This window comes from Colossoma macropomum, unplaced genomic scaffold (assembly GCF_904425465.1).
Source record: "Colossoma macropomum unplaced genomic scaffold, Colossoma_macropomum, whole genome shotgun sequence".
NCBI lineage: Eukaryota > Metazoa > Chordata > Actinopteri > Characiformes > Serrasalmidae > Colossoma > Colossoma macropomum.
The window spans coordinates 379,062-396,345 of NW_023495351.1; the positions used below are offsets into that span (position 1 = coordinate 379,062).

Sequence of the window (17,284 nt, forward strand, 5' to 3'; positions counted from 1 at the left end):
TGCTGGTGTTCTCATTTATCTTTTTTCATTCTACACAGAGAAAAACACATCATATAGGACATCTTAGTTATTTCTTGTTTGATGAAATTTGGCCTGATGGTGAGTTTTGGAGGTGTAATACTTTTCTTAGGCAGCCCAAACATCCATATATGCAGAGCACAACAGGTCACTTATGGTCTTGGGTTCACTCTCTGTGTGTCCTGCATTCTGGTTAAGGCCCTTCACATATTCTTAGAGTTAATGTCCTCTAATCCTGCAAAGCAGCGCAAACTAAGAAAGTTTGATAAGCCTTTAGTCATCATAGGAATCCTCACTGCTATTCAAGCTCTCATCTGTATCTTCTGGATGATATTTGATCCTGTTGATGTTGAGGAGAAACAATCAAAAACTCAGTCACTTACTCTGAACCGTCTGTGCACTCAGGGCTCTCTGTATGACTTTGGTGTGATGCATATCTATATTGCTTTACTAGCTGTGGTGTGTTTCCTGTTGGCCTTCAAGGGGAGAGACAAGGAGACTGATCCTATAGTCTTCAGCATGCTCATCCATCTGTTTGCCTGGCTTTACTTTATTCCAGTCTTCATCACTCAATATGAATCATGCCCCATTGTGCACATCTCTGGCATTATGGTCTCCAACTATGGAGTCATCTTCTGCCACTTTGCTCCAAAATGGTTAAAAACCCCCCAGAGAGGTCTGAGACACTGAAAGCAGTAAAACCCCAAGATGATTCTCTTACAGATGAGAGTGATTTGTAGGAACTCAAAGGATACAATATAAACACTCAGCATACCGCAAAACCAATTCAGCATTGCAGAGTCAGAAATTGTCCAACTGCGATGGTCACAGCCTGCATCTGTCAGAAGTCAGGATTGCCTCGTTTAGGCATCGGAGACCAAGAAGTCAACAACCGAGGAGTCTCTAAGTCCTCTTTCTCAATCAGACGTTGCCAAATGAAGTGGTAGTGATCAACATCTGTTACTTGTTTTAATCTGACACTATGATGCAAAAATGATAACAAAATCAAAAATACTCTTATACAGTAGCTTTGTGAGAATACTATACAGACGTAACCATGATACTACCATGGTTTTTGTCTGTTTTTCTTCACCTTTCTTGTTTTCCTGCTTAATTTGGACAATTTTCTGGTTTCTTGTTTCATGTGAACTCCATCAAGTTTGTCATACCAAGCAGTCTTTCCTAAAAATGTGTTTGCAATTCAAAATACAGTTTTGTAATTTGGATTGTATGGTTTGAGAAATCATTAATACCTTTACAACATAATTGTGTCAACATACTCTATTCTAAACTGTTCTGTGACTTTTATACATACATACAAATATATGTGTACATTTACATGTACATATATATTTACATATACCTTTATTAACAGAAATGAATACTTTATTTGCAGAGTTTTTATACAGTAATACACCAAGAAAAACCCATCATAAAGGACATCTTAGTTATTTCATGTTTGATGAAATTTGGCCGGATTTTGGAGGTGTAATTTTTTTCTTAAGCAGTCCAAACATCTATCTTTGCAGGGCACAACAGAGCATATATGATCTTTGGTTCACTTTGTGTCCTGCTCTCTGGTTAAGGCTGTTCACTCTATAACTGCCTGTAAAGCAGGTATACTGGCCGTAATTTTCTTACAGCTTTACAGCTGCGACTTCTTTTGAATATCTTGCCTTTAAATTACCCAAAGTCCAAAACTGCAATACTGCTGTATCGCCCTACCAAAACCTAATACTGCATTCTTTTCTGTACTATCAGAATTACATACACTTGTTCAATTTCTCCCCACTTGTTGCTAGTTGATGACTTCAAATATACATGTAAAATCTCTAGACTGCAAATTTGCTAATGCTTTAACTTTGCTCCTTGACTGTTTTCAACTAACACAGCATGTAGATTTTCCTACCCATGACAAAGGTCACATCCTCAATCTAGTCTGCTCTTCTTCTGTATCTGTCTTTGATCTTTATTCACTACTGTTTCCATTATCAGATCATGAGCTTGTCCTGTTCACAGCTCCTTTGGCTTTTTCTCACCACTGTTCTAAATTATTCATTTCATTCTGCAAGACCCAGTCTGTTTTTTCTACTGTTTTTACTATGATTCTGCTCCCTCTTCTCCTGATGATCATGCTACTATGCTTAATGCCATACTCTGACTCACTCAATTCGCTAGCACTTTGGAAAACTAAAACTGTTAACTTGTCACTTCTGTTTCCTGGTACACCAGTGAACTCCACACCATGAAGCAAATCGGCCACCGTTGGAAAGGCTTTTTAGAAAAACAAAGTTCTCTGTTCATGCAGAGGCTTACAGACAACACCTTTCGGCTTACAGAGATGCCTTGCATACAGCTGAATCAGCCTACCTTTCTGGTCTCATTAACATTGCCAATACAAACTCAAAACAGCCATTTTGAACCATTCCAGTCTGGATGTGGTCCCTCCCATAGCATAGAAATTGCCTTAATAAATCAAGGTTGCATGATCTGGGCATTGCCATGGATTGGTTCAAATCATATTTGATCTAAAGAAAGCTGTTTGTTACCCTTGGTGGCCACACAACCCAAATGTCTGTTGTTACTCAGGTGTTTCTTCAAGGCTCAGTCCTTGGACCTCTTTTGTTTATTGTGTACATGCCCTCTGTTGGTCACACAGTATGTAGTTTCAAACTTGACTTTCACTGCTATGCGGGTGACACATAGATCTACCTTAGCACTAAATCTACTCAAAACCCACCCCTCACTCGCTTAGAAAACGGCCTAACAGAAATTAAAAGCCAGTGAAGCACAACATTATGCTAAACTGATAAAACACAACTCATAGGATCCAAATCAACCTTTGCCAAATCTCTCTCTTTCTCTGCTCTCTCTCTCTCTCTCTCTCTCTCTCTCTCTCTCTCTCTCTCTCGACAATGTAACTGTGTCCCCTTCCCCCAGTATAAAATCTGGGCTTCCTCTTTGACTCAGCTCTTTCATTCAGTGGACACATAAACTCTGTAGTTAAAACCTCTTTTTTTCACTTCGTCAACATTGCAAAAATTCAGCCATCTCTCTCTCTCAGTCTGCTGTAGAAACCCTTATCCATGCATTCATATCTGTAACACCCTACTTGCTGGGATTAGCTCCTCTTGCATGCACAAACTCCAGATGGTACTCTGCTGCTCATCTCCTCACCTGCACCCGCTCACAACATCACATTACACATGTCCTGCAAAATCTCCACTGGCTCCCTGTAAAATATCACATACAATTTAAAATTCTTCTCCTCACTTGCAAACCTCTACCTAACCTTGCTCCTTCCTACTTGTCTGATCTCCTTATTTTCTACAAACCTACTCACACTCTCAGGTCCTCATCTACTGGATGACTTACTATCCCACCATCCAATGTACAATCATGCTTTCTCTTAGTTTGGTTTCCAGACTCTGGAACTCTTCCCTCCTCATTAAAATCGAATCTAACCTATCTCTTCTCTCTTGCTAAGGCTATCCACAGCCTTAAATTAGCTCTCTACCAAGTCTTGTCATGTCTCTGCTTGTGATCCTATGGTTTTGTGTTTTCTGTGTTATTAAACATTCAGTTACTTACCGTTAATCATCTGTGCACTCAGGGCTCTATGTATGGCTTTGATACGCTGCATATCTACATTGATTTACTAGCTGTGCTTAATTCTGCCAGTTGCTGAGCCACACCAACTGGCAGAATTAAGCATTGAGCGATATTATGTCAAGTTTAATTGATCATTCTTTATGAGGAATGAATAACTGTACTACACACTTCATCAGAGAGCGGAAAAAATTTTTGGAAGAAAAAAAAAATTTGGCAGTTCTTGGCTTCCTCCAGCTAACTAATCTGTATCCAGGCATAACCATATTTATCAAAAAACACTCATGAATGGGAGTCATAGTGATTGCTAGTAACTGACTACAGTCTTATTCAAGACAACACATGGCAAAGTGCTGCACAAAACTACAATTTTGGGGGAGAAACTAACATCTACTATGCACTACTGTGTAAGGCAAGCATGTCAAACTGAACCACTAAAAGGGCCTTGTTAAAAAATCTCAACAAATCTGTGGGCCAGAGAACGCCTATGTTTTTATTTCATTTTTAGTTAGAATTTTGATACAACTTGAACTGGCCATTGTTTACTTCAAATATGCCAAAACAAATATAGGTACTTGTAGCACGCCTTAAAATATTACATAAATACTTCAACTATTTAAAAGTCATTTTAAATAAAAACTAATTGTTTATATAAAACTATAGGCCACACTAATTGCAGATAACAGTTGAACCTCCTTAAATGTACCTAGCAAGGTTTTCTAAATCTGCCTATTTGCTTGAACTAGACAACTGGCATCTTTCCTTTTTGTAGTGTAACTGCTGTACATACAATGTTATTGGGTGGTGTCAAAACTTAAACCCAAGTTCCTCAGAGTTCTGTTCCTCATCCTTCATCATTTCCCTCTACTCAAGGCATGTTCTGCATTTGTAAACTAAGATTAAATTCATATAGGTTTTTGAGACCTGTACCACATGTCCTCTTTGGCCTGCAGTGTAACACATCCCCAGAAGGTGAATGATGACTACTAGCTCCAAGCTGTGGACCTGACTGAGGCCTACAGTCAGAGAATGTCACAGTATGCCATAGCTTATGCCATCAAGAAACTTCCTCAATGTAACAGCAATTTCTACTCTGGAGATGCCAACCTCATGCCATTTAAAGTAAAATTTACAATAAAGAGAAGTTTAGAATTCTGTATTTTCAGCTTGTGGACAATCTTCGTAAGATGAACTTTGGACTGTCAGACATATTCTATCAATAAAAATGGGGGACTTTGGTTATGCTTTCATGATGTGGACAAAGACTAGTGGTGAAAGAATATCTGACACGGTGGGAAAATTTCTCATAAAGAATAAGGGTGTTGAGATCTATCTATGAGTGAAAATTCCCATGCACCAACAGTACAATGAGAAACTATTAAATACAGTCTTATTGTGCCCAGATCATAAACTCATAAGAAGACATTTTAATCATTTATATGAATCATTGGTCCATTTGCATATACATATCTTCTTGAACATTTCTACCAAAGGAAACATTTACCTTTACATTCAGGTGTTCAGAGCCCCACTGGCCCAGAGAAGAAGACATTAATTATCTTCTTTTGCTATACCTGTACTAAATTTAGTGAGGGTATTCTAATGATTGGAGCAGGGATTGGCAACCCAAATGTTAAGAAGAGCCATTTTGTCCTTTCACTAAAAATCAAACCACATTGGGAGACACAACATTTATGTCCGTTTTAACATCTTGGCTGTAAATGCTATGGGAGGCAAATCCAGCCAAAAAAGAAATTAAAATAAAACCATAAAATGAAAATGCAAACCTCTTTTTGCCATTTCTTTTTCCAAACATCTGCGCAAATATCCTGCCAAAATTGAAAATGAAATGAAATGTCTACATTTGCAATTTCATTTTTCACATGAGCACGAGCCATTTGTGACAAAAATAAAAATTAAATGCAAAACAGCTATTTGTCATTTCATTTTAGTCGTAATTCTGGTTTTTCATGGCCAAATCTAAAATGAAAAAGCTAATAGAGAAAAGAAAATCCAAGCTTAACTTTGGCTTTGGCTTTTCTCCATGAAATGCAGAATACGTGTCACACCTAAAATCAAAATGCACTGTTTATGTTCTTATTTCTTTTTCATAGCAATCGGCTGCATATCTGACAAAATGAAAATGAAAATGCAAAATGGATAAATCAACAGCAAAGTGACAGTTTGTGATTCAGTTTTCGGCACAGACGTGCTTTAGGTGTCAGAATGAAAAGGCAAATGCAAACAAACATCAGCGCCACCTGCTGGACATTTATTTTACATTTTCCACTTTTCGATTTCGTTTTCAAACTGACCAACATGCAAATATATGTTAATTAGCACTACTTTTTGGGTCAAAGGTCAATGAGCAGGTTTGTTACCATTTTATCTGACTTGGGACCATATGTTCTGGACACTCGGGTGAAAAGATGTGCTGAGCTGTCAATTGATCACCATCTGGTGATGAGCTGGATCAGATAGCAGGGAAGACTGGTGGTCAGACCTGGTAGACCCAAGGTGCAGTCGGAGTGTTTTCACTCAAGCTGTACTCAGCAAAGGCGGATACCAGGGTATCACACTGCTCAGCCTCCCAGCTTAAAGTCTATGCCAAGGTGCTGGAAAGGAGACTGACCAATAGTCAAACCTTGGACTGAGGAGGAACAGTTCGAATTCTGTCCTGGCCATGGAACAGTGGACCAGCTGTCCTCCCACTTGTGGATTATTGAGGGGAGTTTGCCAACCCAGTTTACATGTGTTTTGAGGACTTAGAGAAAGCCTACAACTGTGTTCCCCGATATATTCTGTGGCAGGTCCTTTGAGATTATAGGGTGCTGGGGCCACTACTCTTGGCCTTTTGGTCTCTGTACGCATAAGGACACAGTGAGAGCTGGGTCCTTATGCTCGGCATTACATCAAGCTCGTTCTATGTGGTTGTTGGACTTGTGGGTGGTTGTGCCTTTTCTCCACTCCTGTTCATGATATTTATGGACAGGGTGTCAAGGTATAGCCAAGGTCAGGAGGGCATTATTTGTGGTGACAGGAAGGTGGCGTCTCTGCTTTTTGCAGATTATATTGTCCATATGGCTCTATCACAAGGATGCCTCCATGGCTTGTTAAGGGGTTAACCTTTTTCATCAGTGTGTCAGTGCATGGCTTGTTGGAAACATGCTTGTTAGACGAGAACTCAGTGGATTCTTTGTAAACACTTTACAAGTTCCTGCTAAAGCCTGAGTAGACTGATAAATCAATGTGATGATCAGTTATTAATCTTAGTGTTTTGGAACTCTGCTAAAACCTGAGTAGACTGATTAATCAACGTGATGATCAGCTATTAATTTTGGTGTTTCTGAGCTCCTTTGAACTGCCAGCTAGTAACAGCAAGAAACAGTGTAAATTAAGAAAAATGAAGAAAAGTTTTTTCCATGTGCCTTACTAAGATGTATTATAAATGCATTGCTACTTTTTATGTATAGTAACAGAATACATGAATACATTATTCGACACGTTTAAGACAGTGTATTCAGTATTAGACCATCACTACTTTTATTAATGTATTTTGCCCAACTCATATTGCCCAACTCACTTTCAGCTTTTTTATCTTATCCTCAGGGTGTCTGCATTCACAACTGGGTGTGATGTACTTGCGTTCCATTCATGCATTGAATGGGATAAACTGTGTGGTATTGCGGGAAAGTTTTGGTTGTATTGAATTACTTTAAAAACAGTAACCACAGTAACAGTCACCTTTGTAACAATAACTTTCTTTCTCTCTTCATTTCAGCTTTGATCTAAGAACATTTGTATAATATCTGATATTTGAAACCAGGTATCTCGTATTGAATTGTGGAAAATAAATATGAAGGCCAAAACCAAATATGTGACAGTTTAATAGGTAACAGCACTTTGATAACAACATAGTCTGTGTTTAGAGACATAAAACAATGCTTTTATTCACAGGAGTTTCTCATGCTACCTTTAGATGAAACAGGTTCAGTCCTTGTTGTGTTGTTCCTGTTTTCCTACATTCTTCCTCTCAATGGTTTCAGTTGCTAGCCATAACTAGCAAACACAGCTTTGAACAGTTGAACACACATAAAATCATCATGTTTTTTATTACATGTTTACAGTAATGAAAATTCTTAATGTTCTATATTTTCATGTGTTGGGACACCTTTTCTTCAAAACAATAGGATCTAACTCATCTAGCTCATCATGTTTTTTTCCACATGTATTTTTCTTATTGTGGGACAGCAATTCGAACAAATTTGACATAATGATCAGTAAATTTTCATATTCAGTGTTATGATATGTAGTTTTAGACTGGATTTTCCTGTTCTTTCCACCCATGTTTTCTTTGTGCCAGAACACACCCCTCTATAACACTGAATTAAGCTCTACTGCAGATGTCCATTCTTTCATTCCAGTTTCAGACAGTGAGTTCTCAATATGAGGTGTCATTCACATCTTTTTGTGCTGGGGGTGGCTGTAATGTTGGCATTGCAGTTCCACTGCAGCATTACGGAGTCCATATGTGGAGCGTATGTACCTGGGGATATCATCATTGGGATTCTGAGTTCAGTTCACACTGACATAAAAGATCTTCAGCCTTGGATCCTTCCAGATACGTCTGCCTGTATAAAGTGAGTATACGGTTGAGTTTACTCTCCTTTGGGTGGTGTTGAATTACTTTAAAGACAGGAACCTCAGTAATAGTAATTTATTTTTCTCTCTTCATTTCAGATTTGATCTGAGAACTTTTGTACAACCTTTAGCTTCAATTCACACAATTGAAATGATCAATGACTCTGGTTTTCTTCCTGGAATTCAGCTTGGATATTTGATGTGTGATCCTTGTTCACATGCAACCAAAGCCCTACAGTGTGTGGCGGACATGCTGGCTGTTAATGGGTCACTTACAGTCCTCTCTGACTTTTCAAAATTCAATCCACCTGTGAAAGCCTTCCTTGGTGAAAGATACACTGAAACATCTATTCCTGCTGCCAAACTGCTCAGCCTGTACAAGATTCCCCAGGTAATACTGAGTAACATGACATTATTATATTTATTTATTTATATATTTATGCAAGACATTTTCTAAATAGTTATTAAATTGTCATACCAAATTAGTGCCACAATATTGTTGTTGACAGTCACCAGAGTTCTTTAAAAATGTTTACATTATGTATATATATTTTTAGGAATTTTCACAATTTTCTCATTGATATAATTTGAAGGATTTAGTTTAGGGCAAGAAAGGCTTCTGTTTCAAGATTGTTGATTTTTATACAACTTCATTCCTATGAATCCCAACACAGTGGCTCCTACTCTTTTTTATTTCTTCAAAATTTCCAAGATCAGATTTTCCCATCTTAATGTTATGTTACATGTACTCTAAAAGAATCAGTTCAAATTTAAACATTCCAACTTTCTCATTACAGGTGAGCTTGCTCATCTTCTGCAGCAGCCCTAAGTGACAAGTTACGCTATACATCCTTCTTTCGTGTCATTCCAAGTAACATATACCAGGCGCAGGCATTGGCAAAGCTGATGAGGCACTTTAACTGGGACTGGATTGGGGTTGTGAGCCTTGATGATGATTATGGTAAAGATATCTATGAGAACTTTGTGCCACATGCAGAGAAAGAGAGGATATGCTCTGAGTTCCATCAAGTGATACCAAACTATGGTAATGTGAAACAGCACATCAAGCAGGTGGCTGATATTATCCAAAACTCCACTGCCAAAGTTGTGGTGCTCTTCCTAAGAATTCAGCAGGTAGAGAAGCTCTTTGAAGAGATGATTAAGACAAACACTTCTCGAATCTGGATCGCCAGTAACACATGGTCTATGTCTCGCCTCTTAATGAAGATGAAGGGCATAAACAAGGTGGGAGACATTCTTGGCACTAACTTCATCACAGGGAAGATCCCAGGTTTTGAAGACTACCTCCAGAATCTGAGGCCACGTCCAGGGGCGAGAAATGACTTCATCAGGGAGTACAAACAAATGAGATTTAACTGCAGTCAGCAGTCAGAGCACACGTCCCCTTTAGCCTGCAATGTGACAGACCCCCAGGAGGCGAATGATGACTACCTGCTCCATGCTGTGGATGTGACGGAGGCCTACAATCAGAGAGTAGCAGTGTATGCTGTAGCTCATGCCATGAAGAAACTTCTTCAGTGCAATGACACTGCCTGCTCTGGAGATACCAACTTCAAACCATACGAGGTAAAATTGGTATGTGATTTGTATGTGAAATTTCATGCTTTTTGCACATGACTGTCAATTGTGAGGCTGATATTTAATAGTAAAAATGTTTATAAACTCATTAAGTATATTAACAGGGAATGCTACTTTCTTTGAAGAGTTTTATACAGTAAAACATGACTTGCTGTATCAGGTTTGCTGTTCATGATGATTTCTAGCTCTGGGTTGCAAACACTATAATTCAGCATTCAATTTTTTATGGTTTTTATTTAAAGACATTTTGTTAATTATATTATAGAAATAACGCTTATAATCCTGCATTTTTAGCTTGTGGACATTCTTCGTAAGGTGAACTTCACTTTGGACAATCAGACATACTCCTTCAATAACAATGGTGATTTTGATAATGGTTATGATGTCATGATGTGGAAAAAGAATGGTGATGAAAAAATATCTGAAGTGGTGGGAAAATTCCTCATAAAGAATGGGGATGTTGAGATCTATGAGCACAAAATCCCCTGGAACAACAATACGGTGAGATAAAATTACAAACTATCTGTCCCATTGTATATTATTCAAAACATTAATAACCAAGAAAAACTCTCTCTTTTCATTCAGGTGCCCTGGTCTAGGTGTTCAGAGCCATGTCCCCCAGGCACAGAGAAGAATATATCAAGAATCTCCTGTTGTTATGACTGTGCTAACTGTAGTGAGGGATACTATTCTGATGAGTGGGGTAAGTTAATTAACTTTTGTTAAATTACTGATCGTTATTGTGATTGTGACAACATTACAAATAAATTGGGGCAGCTCTAGCAGGGCTGAAATTGATGAACTAACTCATTGGAAAGATGACACTCTTTGATAGTGCTGTGTCTAAAGTCATTCTGCTGCAAGTGTTTCTCTATAGAGACTCTATGGCTGCTTGATTTTCTGTCACTGTTAGCAACAGGTGAGGGTGAAATTGTCAATCCCACCAATAAGCAGGAGTGTCCACATACTTCTGGCTATATAGCATATGTCTGCAGTTTTAAAACTAAAGGTGCCAAATGGTTTCTGTGGAGCAATGTCACAAAAGAACGTAAGATGTTTTGTGAGTTCAGACCATGCCTTCAGCGTGGGTGGTAGTATGAGGGAAGATTGATTGAGGGAGGGGGCTGGGGGGGACTCTGAGAACTTGGGCTGGAGTTCTGGGCAGCTTCTGCCTGTAGCTAGAAGGCCAGATCCCCAAAAGGCTCCAGGATGAACTCATAAGATGTTGAGGTCTAGGACTGAGTGATCTTCACCTGATGAGAAGAGCTGGTTCTGAAATAACAACTGTAGCAGCTTGGGTAGAGAACTTGGTAAGACTATATGTCAGTGGAATATGGAGAAGCTGGATTCAGAATGAGTTTGGTCAGACGGTCTAGCATTTGGGTATCTGAGACATAGTATGGTTAGATATAGAAGTTTAGCCTAAGCAGAAAAGAGGTCTAGTAACATAAGCCCTTGTATGGTGTTGGAGTAAATAGTTCTGCTATTAAGGATGTAAGATGAGAAGAAAAATGGAGCAGATGAATTTGATTCTGTGTGACACTGTGGCATGCTACTTACCAGCAAGCCAGGGGCGACAGTGGCAAGAAAAAACTCCCAGTGAGGAAGAAACATTGAGAGGAACCAGGACTCAATAGGGGAACCCATCCTCCTCTGGTCGGTACCGGACTGTGAGGATTGTGTTAAATGTGGCAGACAAAGGGGTTAGATGAGAATAAAGCAGATTATATCCTGAATGAAATTAACATGGAGCAGGGATGGCTGTTGGAAGTAGCTGGTCCATATGAGGGTTGATGGGCTTGATAGAGTTGAGGGTTGATGGGATGAGAGAGTGAAGGCAACAGCATGACAGGAGTCAAATCAGCGGTGGCCGAAGAACGGCCAAAGTGACTAGATGGAGCTGATCTCAGATAGAGCCGAGTGGAGCCAGAAATGAGTTGCAGAGCTGTTTGTACTGGAGCTGATCCGAGATGGAGCAAAGGTGAGCTAGAAATGAGTTGCAGAAGTAAGGAATGTATGATCTGAAATGGAGCTGATCTGAGATGGAGTGGAGTAAAGCCAGAAACAAGATGCAGGACTGAGCTGCATAGGAGCTGATCTGAGATTAAGCCAAGTGCAATCCAAAACGAGTTGCAAAGCTGATTGTACAGGAGCTGATCCAAGATGGAGCAAAGTTGAGACAGAAATAAGCTGCAGAGCTGAGTTGTGCTTGAGCCGATCCGAGATGGAGCTGAGTGGAGTAAAGAGTTGCAGAGCCGAGACACATCTGCGGTGAACAAGAAGGACTTGAACTTGAGATGGAGTGGGCTTAGATGGAGCTGATTTGAGATGGAGCTGATTTGAGATGGAGCTGATCCGAGATGGAGCCGTGTGGAGTGAGGAGTGGCAAACCTGAGACACATCAGAGCTGAACCAGGAAGGAGTTGAACTTCAGATGAGAAGGAAGTTGCAGAGCTGGGTTGCAGGAGCTGATATGAGATGGAGTGGGCTGAGATGGAGCCATGTAGAGTCAGAAGGGAGTTGTAGAGTTGGGTTGCAGGAGCTGATCCGAGATGGATTGGGCTGAGATGGAGCCGAGATAGGATGGAGGCTTGAGGTAGAGGGATGAAAGGGGTGGGGGTGGGGGATGCAGGACGAAAAGGGTAAGAGGGTGAAAGTGTGAGAGAGAGAGGGAAGGGGACGGATGATAATGGGAGGGGTTTGGATGATGAAGTGAAGGGGAGGGATAATAAAGGGAAGGGGAAGGATGAAAACGGGTGGAAGTGGGAAAAATGAAAAGGAAAAAAACAAACCCTGAGAAGAACCGGTGGCTTGTGGATCAGGATTGAATGGCATGAGGGGGAGACGACGTCAAGTAGAATAAGCGCCAGCATCGTCACGATAAGGCGAGCGTGGCGTTGTCACGTGGTCTGATCAGTTGCGCAAGATGAGGGTCAAACAATGGCAACAAAGAGCAGGTTTGTGTACCTCTGCCTGAGAGTGGAACACATCAGCATGAGAGAGGTGATTCGTCTATCAGGGCGCACCGGTGCGCAGTCACAGTACAGAAAAGGGTGCAGTGTGGACGAAGCTCACGGAGGGCGAGGGCAGGAGCAGAGGAATGTAAGCCGTTGAGGCTTCAAGCGCCGCAGCCGCGTTGGAAGCTAGAACCGGGCATGAAGACCATGTGTGGCCAGGAAACGAGATCGTAGATCGGAGGCTTGCTAGCCAGAGCAGCAGGTACGATGAAAATGGATTTCATAGGGATGCAGACTGGACTGTATCTGCAGGAGTAGCAGGCAGATGGCTGAAGGGAATTCACGAGAGAGAATAGAGGTCTGTGCCAGAGTGGCTCTTAGCTGCACTAGCGTCGCACAACTGATTGCGAACACTTTGTCACGGGAACAGAAGGTGAGGATGTGAATTCATAGGGTCGTTACATTGAAAGAAGGAGGGGCTTCAGCCATGCTCCTCCCCCAAACTTCAGTTATAACATAACTACATAAAGAATCTAGTAACAGATTTAGTAATGTGTAATTTTCTGTAAGTTTACAAAAATAAATGAATTCTTTCTACATTCCTCAACTGATTTCTGCATGATTCTCTTTCTTTCTCTACACAGATCAGGACACTTGTAAACAATGTCCAGAAGGTTCTTGGTCTCTTCCAGGATCAAGGGAGTGTCAGAAATGGAATATTTGGTTTTTGGAGTGGTCTTCAGCTTATTCCATTGTAGTGATGATTGGAACAGTAATAGGTGCACTACTGCTGGTGTTCTCATTTATCTTTTACATTCTACACAGAGAAAAACACATCATAAAGGACATCTTAGTCACTTCATGCCTGATGAAATTTGGCCTGATGGTGAGTTTTGGAGGTGTAATACTTTTCTTAGGCAGCCCAAACATCCATCTTTGTAGAGCACAACAGACCATGTATGGTCTTGGGTTCACTCTCTGTGTGTCCTGCATTCTGGTTAAGGCCCTTCACATATTCTTAGAGTTAATGTCCTCTAATCCTGCAAAGCAGCGCAAACTAAGAAAGTTTGATAAGCCATTTGTCATCATAGGAATCCTCACTGCTATTCAAGCTCTCATCTGTATCTTCTGGATGAAATTTTATCCTGTTGATGTTGAGGAGAAACAATCAAAAACTCAGTTACTTACCATGGACCGTCTGTGCACTCAGGGCTCTATGTATGGCTTTGGTGTGATGCATGTCTACATTGCTTTACTAGCTGTGCTAAGTTTTGGACTGGCCTTCAAGGGGAGAGACAAGGAGACTGATCCTATAGTCTTCAGCATGCTCATCCATCTGTTTGCCTGGCTTTGCTTTATTCCAGTCTTCATCACTCAATATGAATCACGCCCCATCGTCCAGATCTCTGGCATTATGGTCTCAAACTATGGAGTCATCTTCTGCCACTTTGTTCCAAAATGGTTTAAGATCTTCTTAGAAAGGTCTGAGACATTAAAGGCAGTAAAACTCCAAGATGATCCTCTTACAGATGACTCAGACTCTGGAGTGATTTGTAGGAACTCAGAGGATACAATATCAATACTCAGCATACTGCAGAACCGATTCAGCATTGCAGAGTCAGAAATGTCCAACTGCGATGGTCACAGCCTGCATCTGTCAGAAGTCAGTATTGCCTCGTTTAGGCATCGGAGACCAAGAAGTCAACGACCAAGGAGTCTCTAAGTTCTCTTTCTCTATCAGACGTTGCCAAATGAAGTGGTATTAAACAGTGATCAACATCTGTTACTTGTTTTAGTCTAACACTATGATGCAAAAATGATAACAAAATCAAAACTTGGAATACTCTTATACAGTAGCTTTGTGAGAATACTACACAGACGTAACCATGATACCATCATGGTTTTTGTCTGTTTTTCTTCACTTTTCTTGTTTTCCTGCTTAATTTGAATGATTTTCTGGTTTCTGTTTCATGTAAACTCCATCAAGTTTGTCATACCAAGCAGTCTTTCTTAAACATGTGCTTGCAATCCAAAGTACTATTTTGAAATTTGGATTGTGTGGTTAGAAAAATCATTCCATTGCCACATCATTGTGTCAACATACTGTATTCAAAATTGTTATGTGACTTTTATACATAGTCTGATATTTTTATTTTTTTCAAAATACTGAAATTTCTTCCCATCAAAATGGTCTTATGTCAAACAAGCAAAATGATGCACATCATCATTCTCATACATTAAAGCAGGCACTAGTACCATAACCCCCTTTTAGGACCGTAGTGTTAGTGTTATTTTAGATTGGGTTTTTATTGCCAAAAAGTATTTATGTCTCATCTGACCATAAGATTCAGTCAAAGTCAAGCTCCATTAGTGTCTAGCAAACTCCAGATGCTAACATTTGTTGGACATGTTCATAGAAAATAAAGGCTTTTTCTGGTGTTCCTTCTAAACAATTTGTTGGCATGGAGGTGGTGTTTGCTTATAGTTTTAGAAACTTAATGACGCCAGAATGCTACCATCTTCTGCAAATTATCTAGGGGATAAAAACACTTTCAGGCAGGTTCACTACAGCTCCAGTTGTTTTTAATTTTTGCCCTGTAGATATGGACATATGGCTATTTTTATAGCCATTGCTTGATTTAGGTGAAAAGTGCAACACAGATGAAAAGTGCAACACACTTTTAGCTCATTCTCATTTGTGTGTTCTCTAATCTTCCCCATGGTGATGAATGACTTACTGGATATGGAGTATTTGTCACTTTATGCTTTTAAAAAGTGAAATATATGTTTGGAACATGCTTTTGTTGTTTTTCCAAAAGAATTTCCAATGCCTTCCAATAACAAAGACATTACACTATATTTACTTCACATGACATTGAACTAGACATTAGACATTCAAAAATTTTGTGCTAGGGTAGTAGATTTCTAATCATACTAGCATCCAACTTCTGAACCCGGCTCTTACAATACATTTAAATATCAAAGATTATCATCATTATTATTATCATGTGTAATTAGTTGTTTACATGTCTTTTTCTATAAAATTGTTACACCCTTTTATATAAAAATGAAGGTTCAAGCTCATTAACAATGCTTTTAGTCAAATATACATATCCAAAACACCATCAATTTTAAGATTTTGCATTATAGGTACCCAGGACAAGAAAAGTCCTTTATGAACAAGAGAATCTCATGGCATTAAAATAAAACCCCATGTCCAAAAAGTTGGGATGCTGTGCAAAATGTAAATTAAAACAAAATGCAATGATGTGCAAATCATTTAAACCCTATATTTAATTGAAAATAGTACAAACACAACATATCAAAAGATGAAACTGAGAAATTTCATTGTTTTTTGAAAAAGAAAAAATGCACATTTTGAATTTGATGCCAACAACATGTTCCAAAAAAGTTGGGACAGGGGCAACAAAAGGCTGGTAAAGTTGTGTAATGCTAAAAAAAAAAACATCTGGTGGTTAATTGGCAACAGGTCAGTAACATGATCTTATAGTAATGAAATGAAATGAAAATGAAATGAAATTTCATTCATCCATTCATTCATTCATTCATTCATTTATTTAATTTCATTTCAGTAACAGTATCCTGTACTATGTACTATGCAACACTCAATGGGAGCCATAGCGATTGCTGGTGATTTAAAACAGTCTTATTCATGACAACAAAAAACGGCAAATTGGTGTGCAAAAGTAAGGTTTAGCCTTTTGGGGGAAAGCTAGTGTGCTCTACTGTTTAAGGTATTTCATAATGCGATGATATAGTAGGTCACTTTTGAAATTTAGCTATAACAGAATAGGTTAGCAATATACTTAGTAACATACAGAACATAGTAACATATAAGTCTTATATAAGATTGATTAATTTACTTTTTCACTTCATTTATTAATTAAAGTACACAAGCAGAGTGTTTTAGTTTGCAGACTCACATCCTGTTCTATCCTCCATAAAGCTGTGCAGGTTGTGGCAGAAGTTTCACCTTCAGTCAGCAGATGGAGACATTTACTATAAAACAGAACACTAAATTTCCACATTCTCAACCAGGAACACGGATGTTTTACATTGATGAAAAAGTGCTAAATCTTGGAATAGCTTGACTTAACAGTGCTAAGAAAACACTTAATAAACTAAATTCAAACATGTTTTCCAGGACACATTACATTGTACAGGCTGCAGTGTGAATGGGTGAGAAAGTCTGGCATGGTGACAGGCTTTTTCTGACCTTACCTGTAAAACCAGAACTTGTTTTCCATCAGATGTTTATAGTGGTGATATGTAATCATTTGATTTTCAGATACAAATTTTGAACAGAATGCACTTTGTCAAATCATCTTCTGCACTGTAAAAAGTTGATTTAAAATGTTTGTGATGTTTTTATTGATAAAAAAAATTTGCTTAGGTTTCTACTAAAGTATTTTGCTTGAACAAAACTATAAGCTTCTTAC

At 39.1% G+C, this 17,284-nt stretch overlaps 1 protein-coding gene across 1 annotated transcript; it reads left to right on the plus strand.

The window, feature by feature from the left end:
• The first annotated feature begins 240 nt into the window (after window positions 1-240).
• LOC118801861 (G-protein coupled receptor family C group 6 member A-like) lies at window positions 241-14,547 on the plus strand. Its single transcript, XM_036562255.1, has 7 exons — window positions 241-694; window positions 9,071-9,855; window positions 10,162-10,368; window positions 10,453-10,570; window positions 12,785-12,969; window positions 13,469-13,528; window positions 13,669-14,547. Exons 1-7 carry the CDS (start codon window positions 241-243, stop codon window positions 14,545-14,547), a joined length of 2,688 nt encoding a protein of 895 aa, XP_036418148.1.
• The last annotated feature ends 2,737 nt before the right edge of the window (window positions 14,548-17,284 follow it).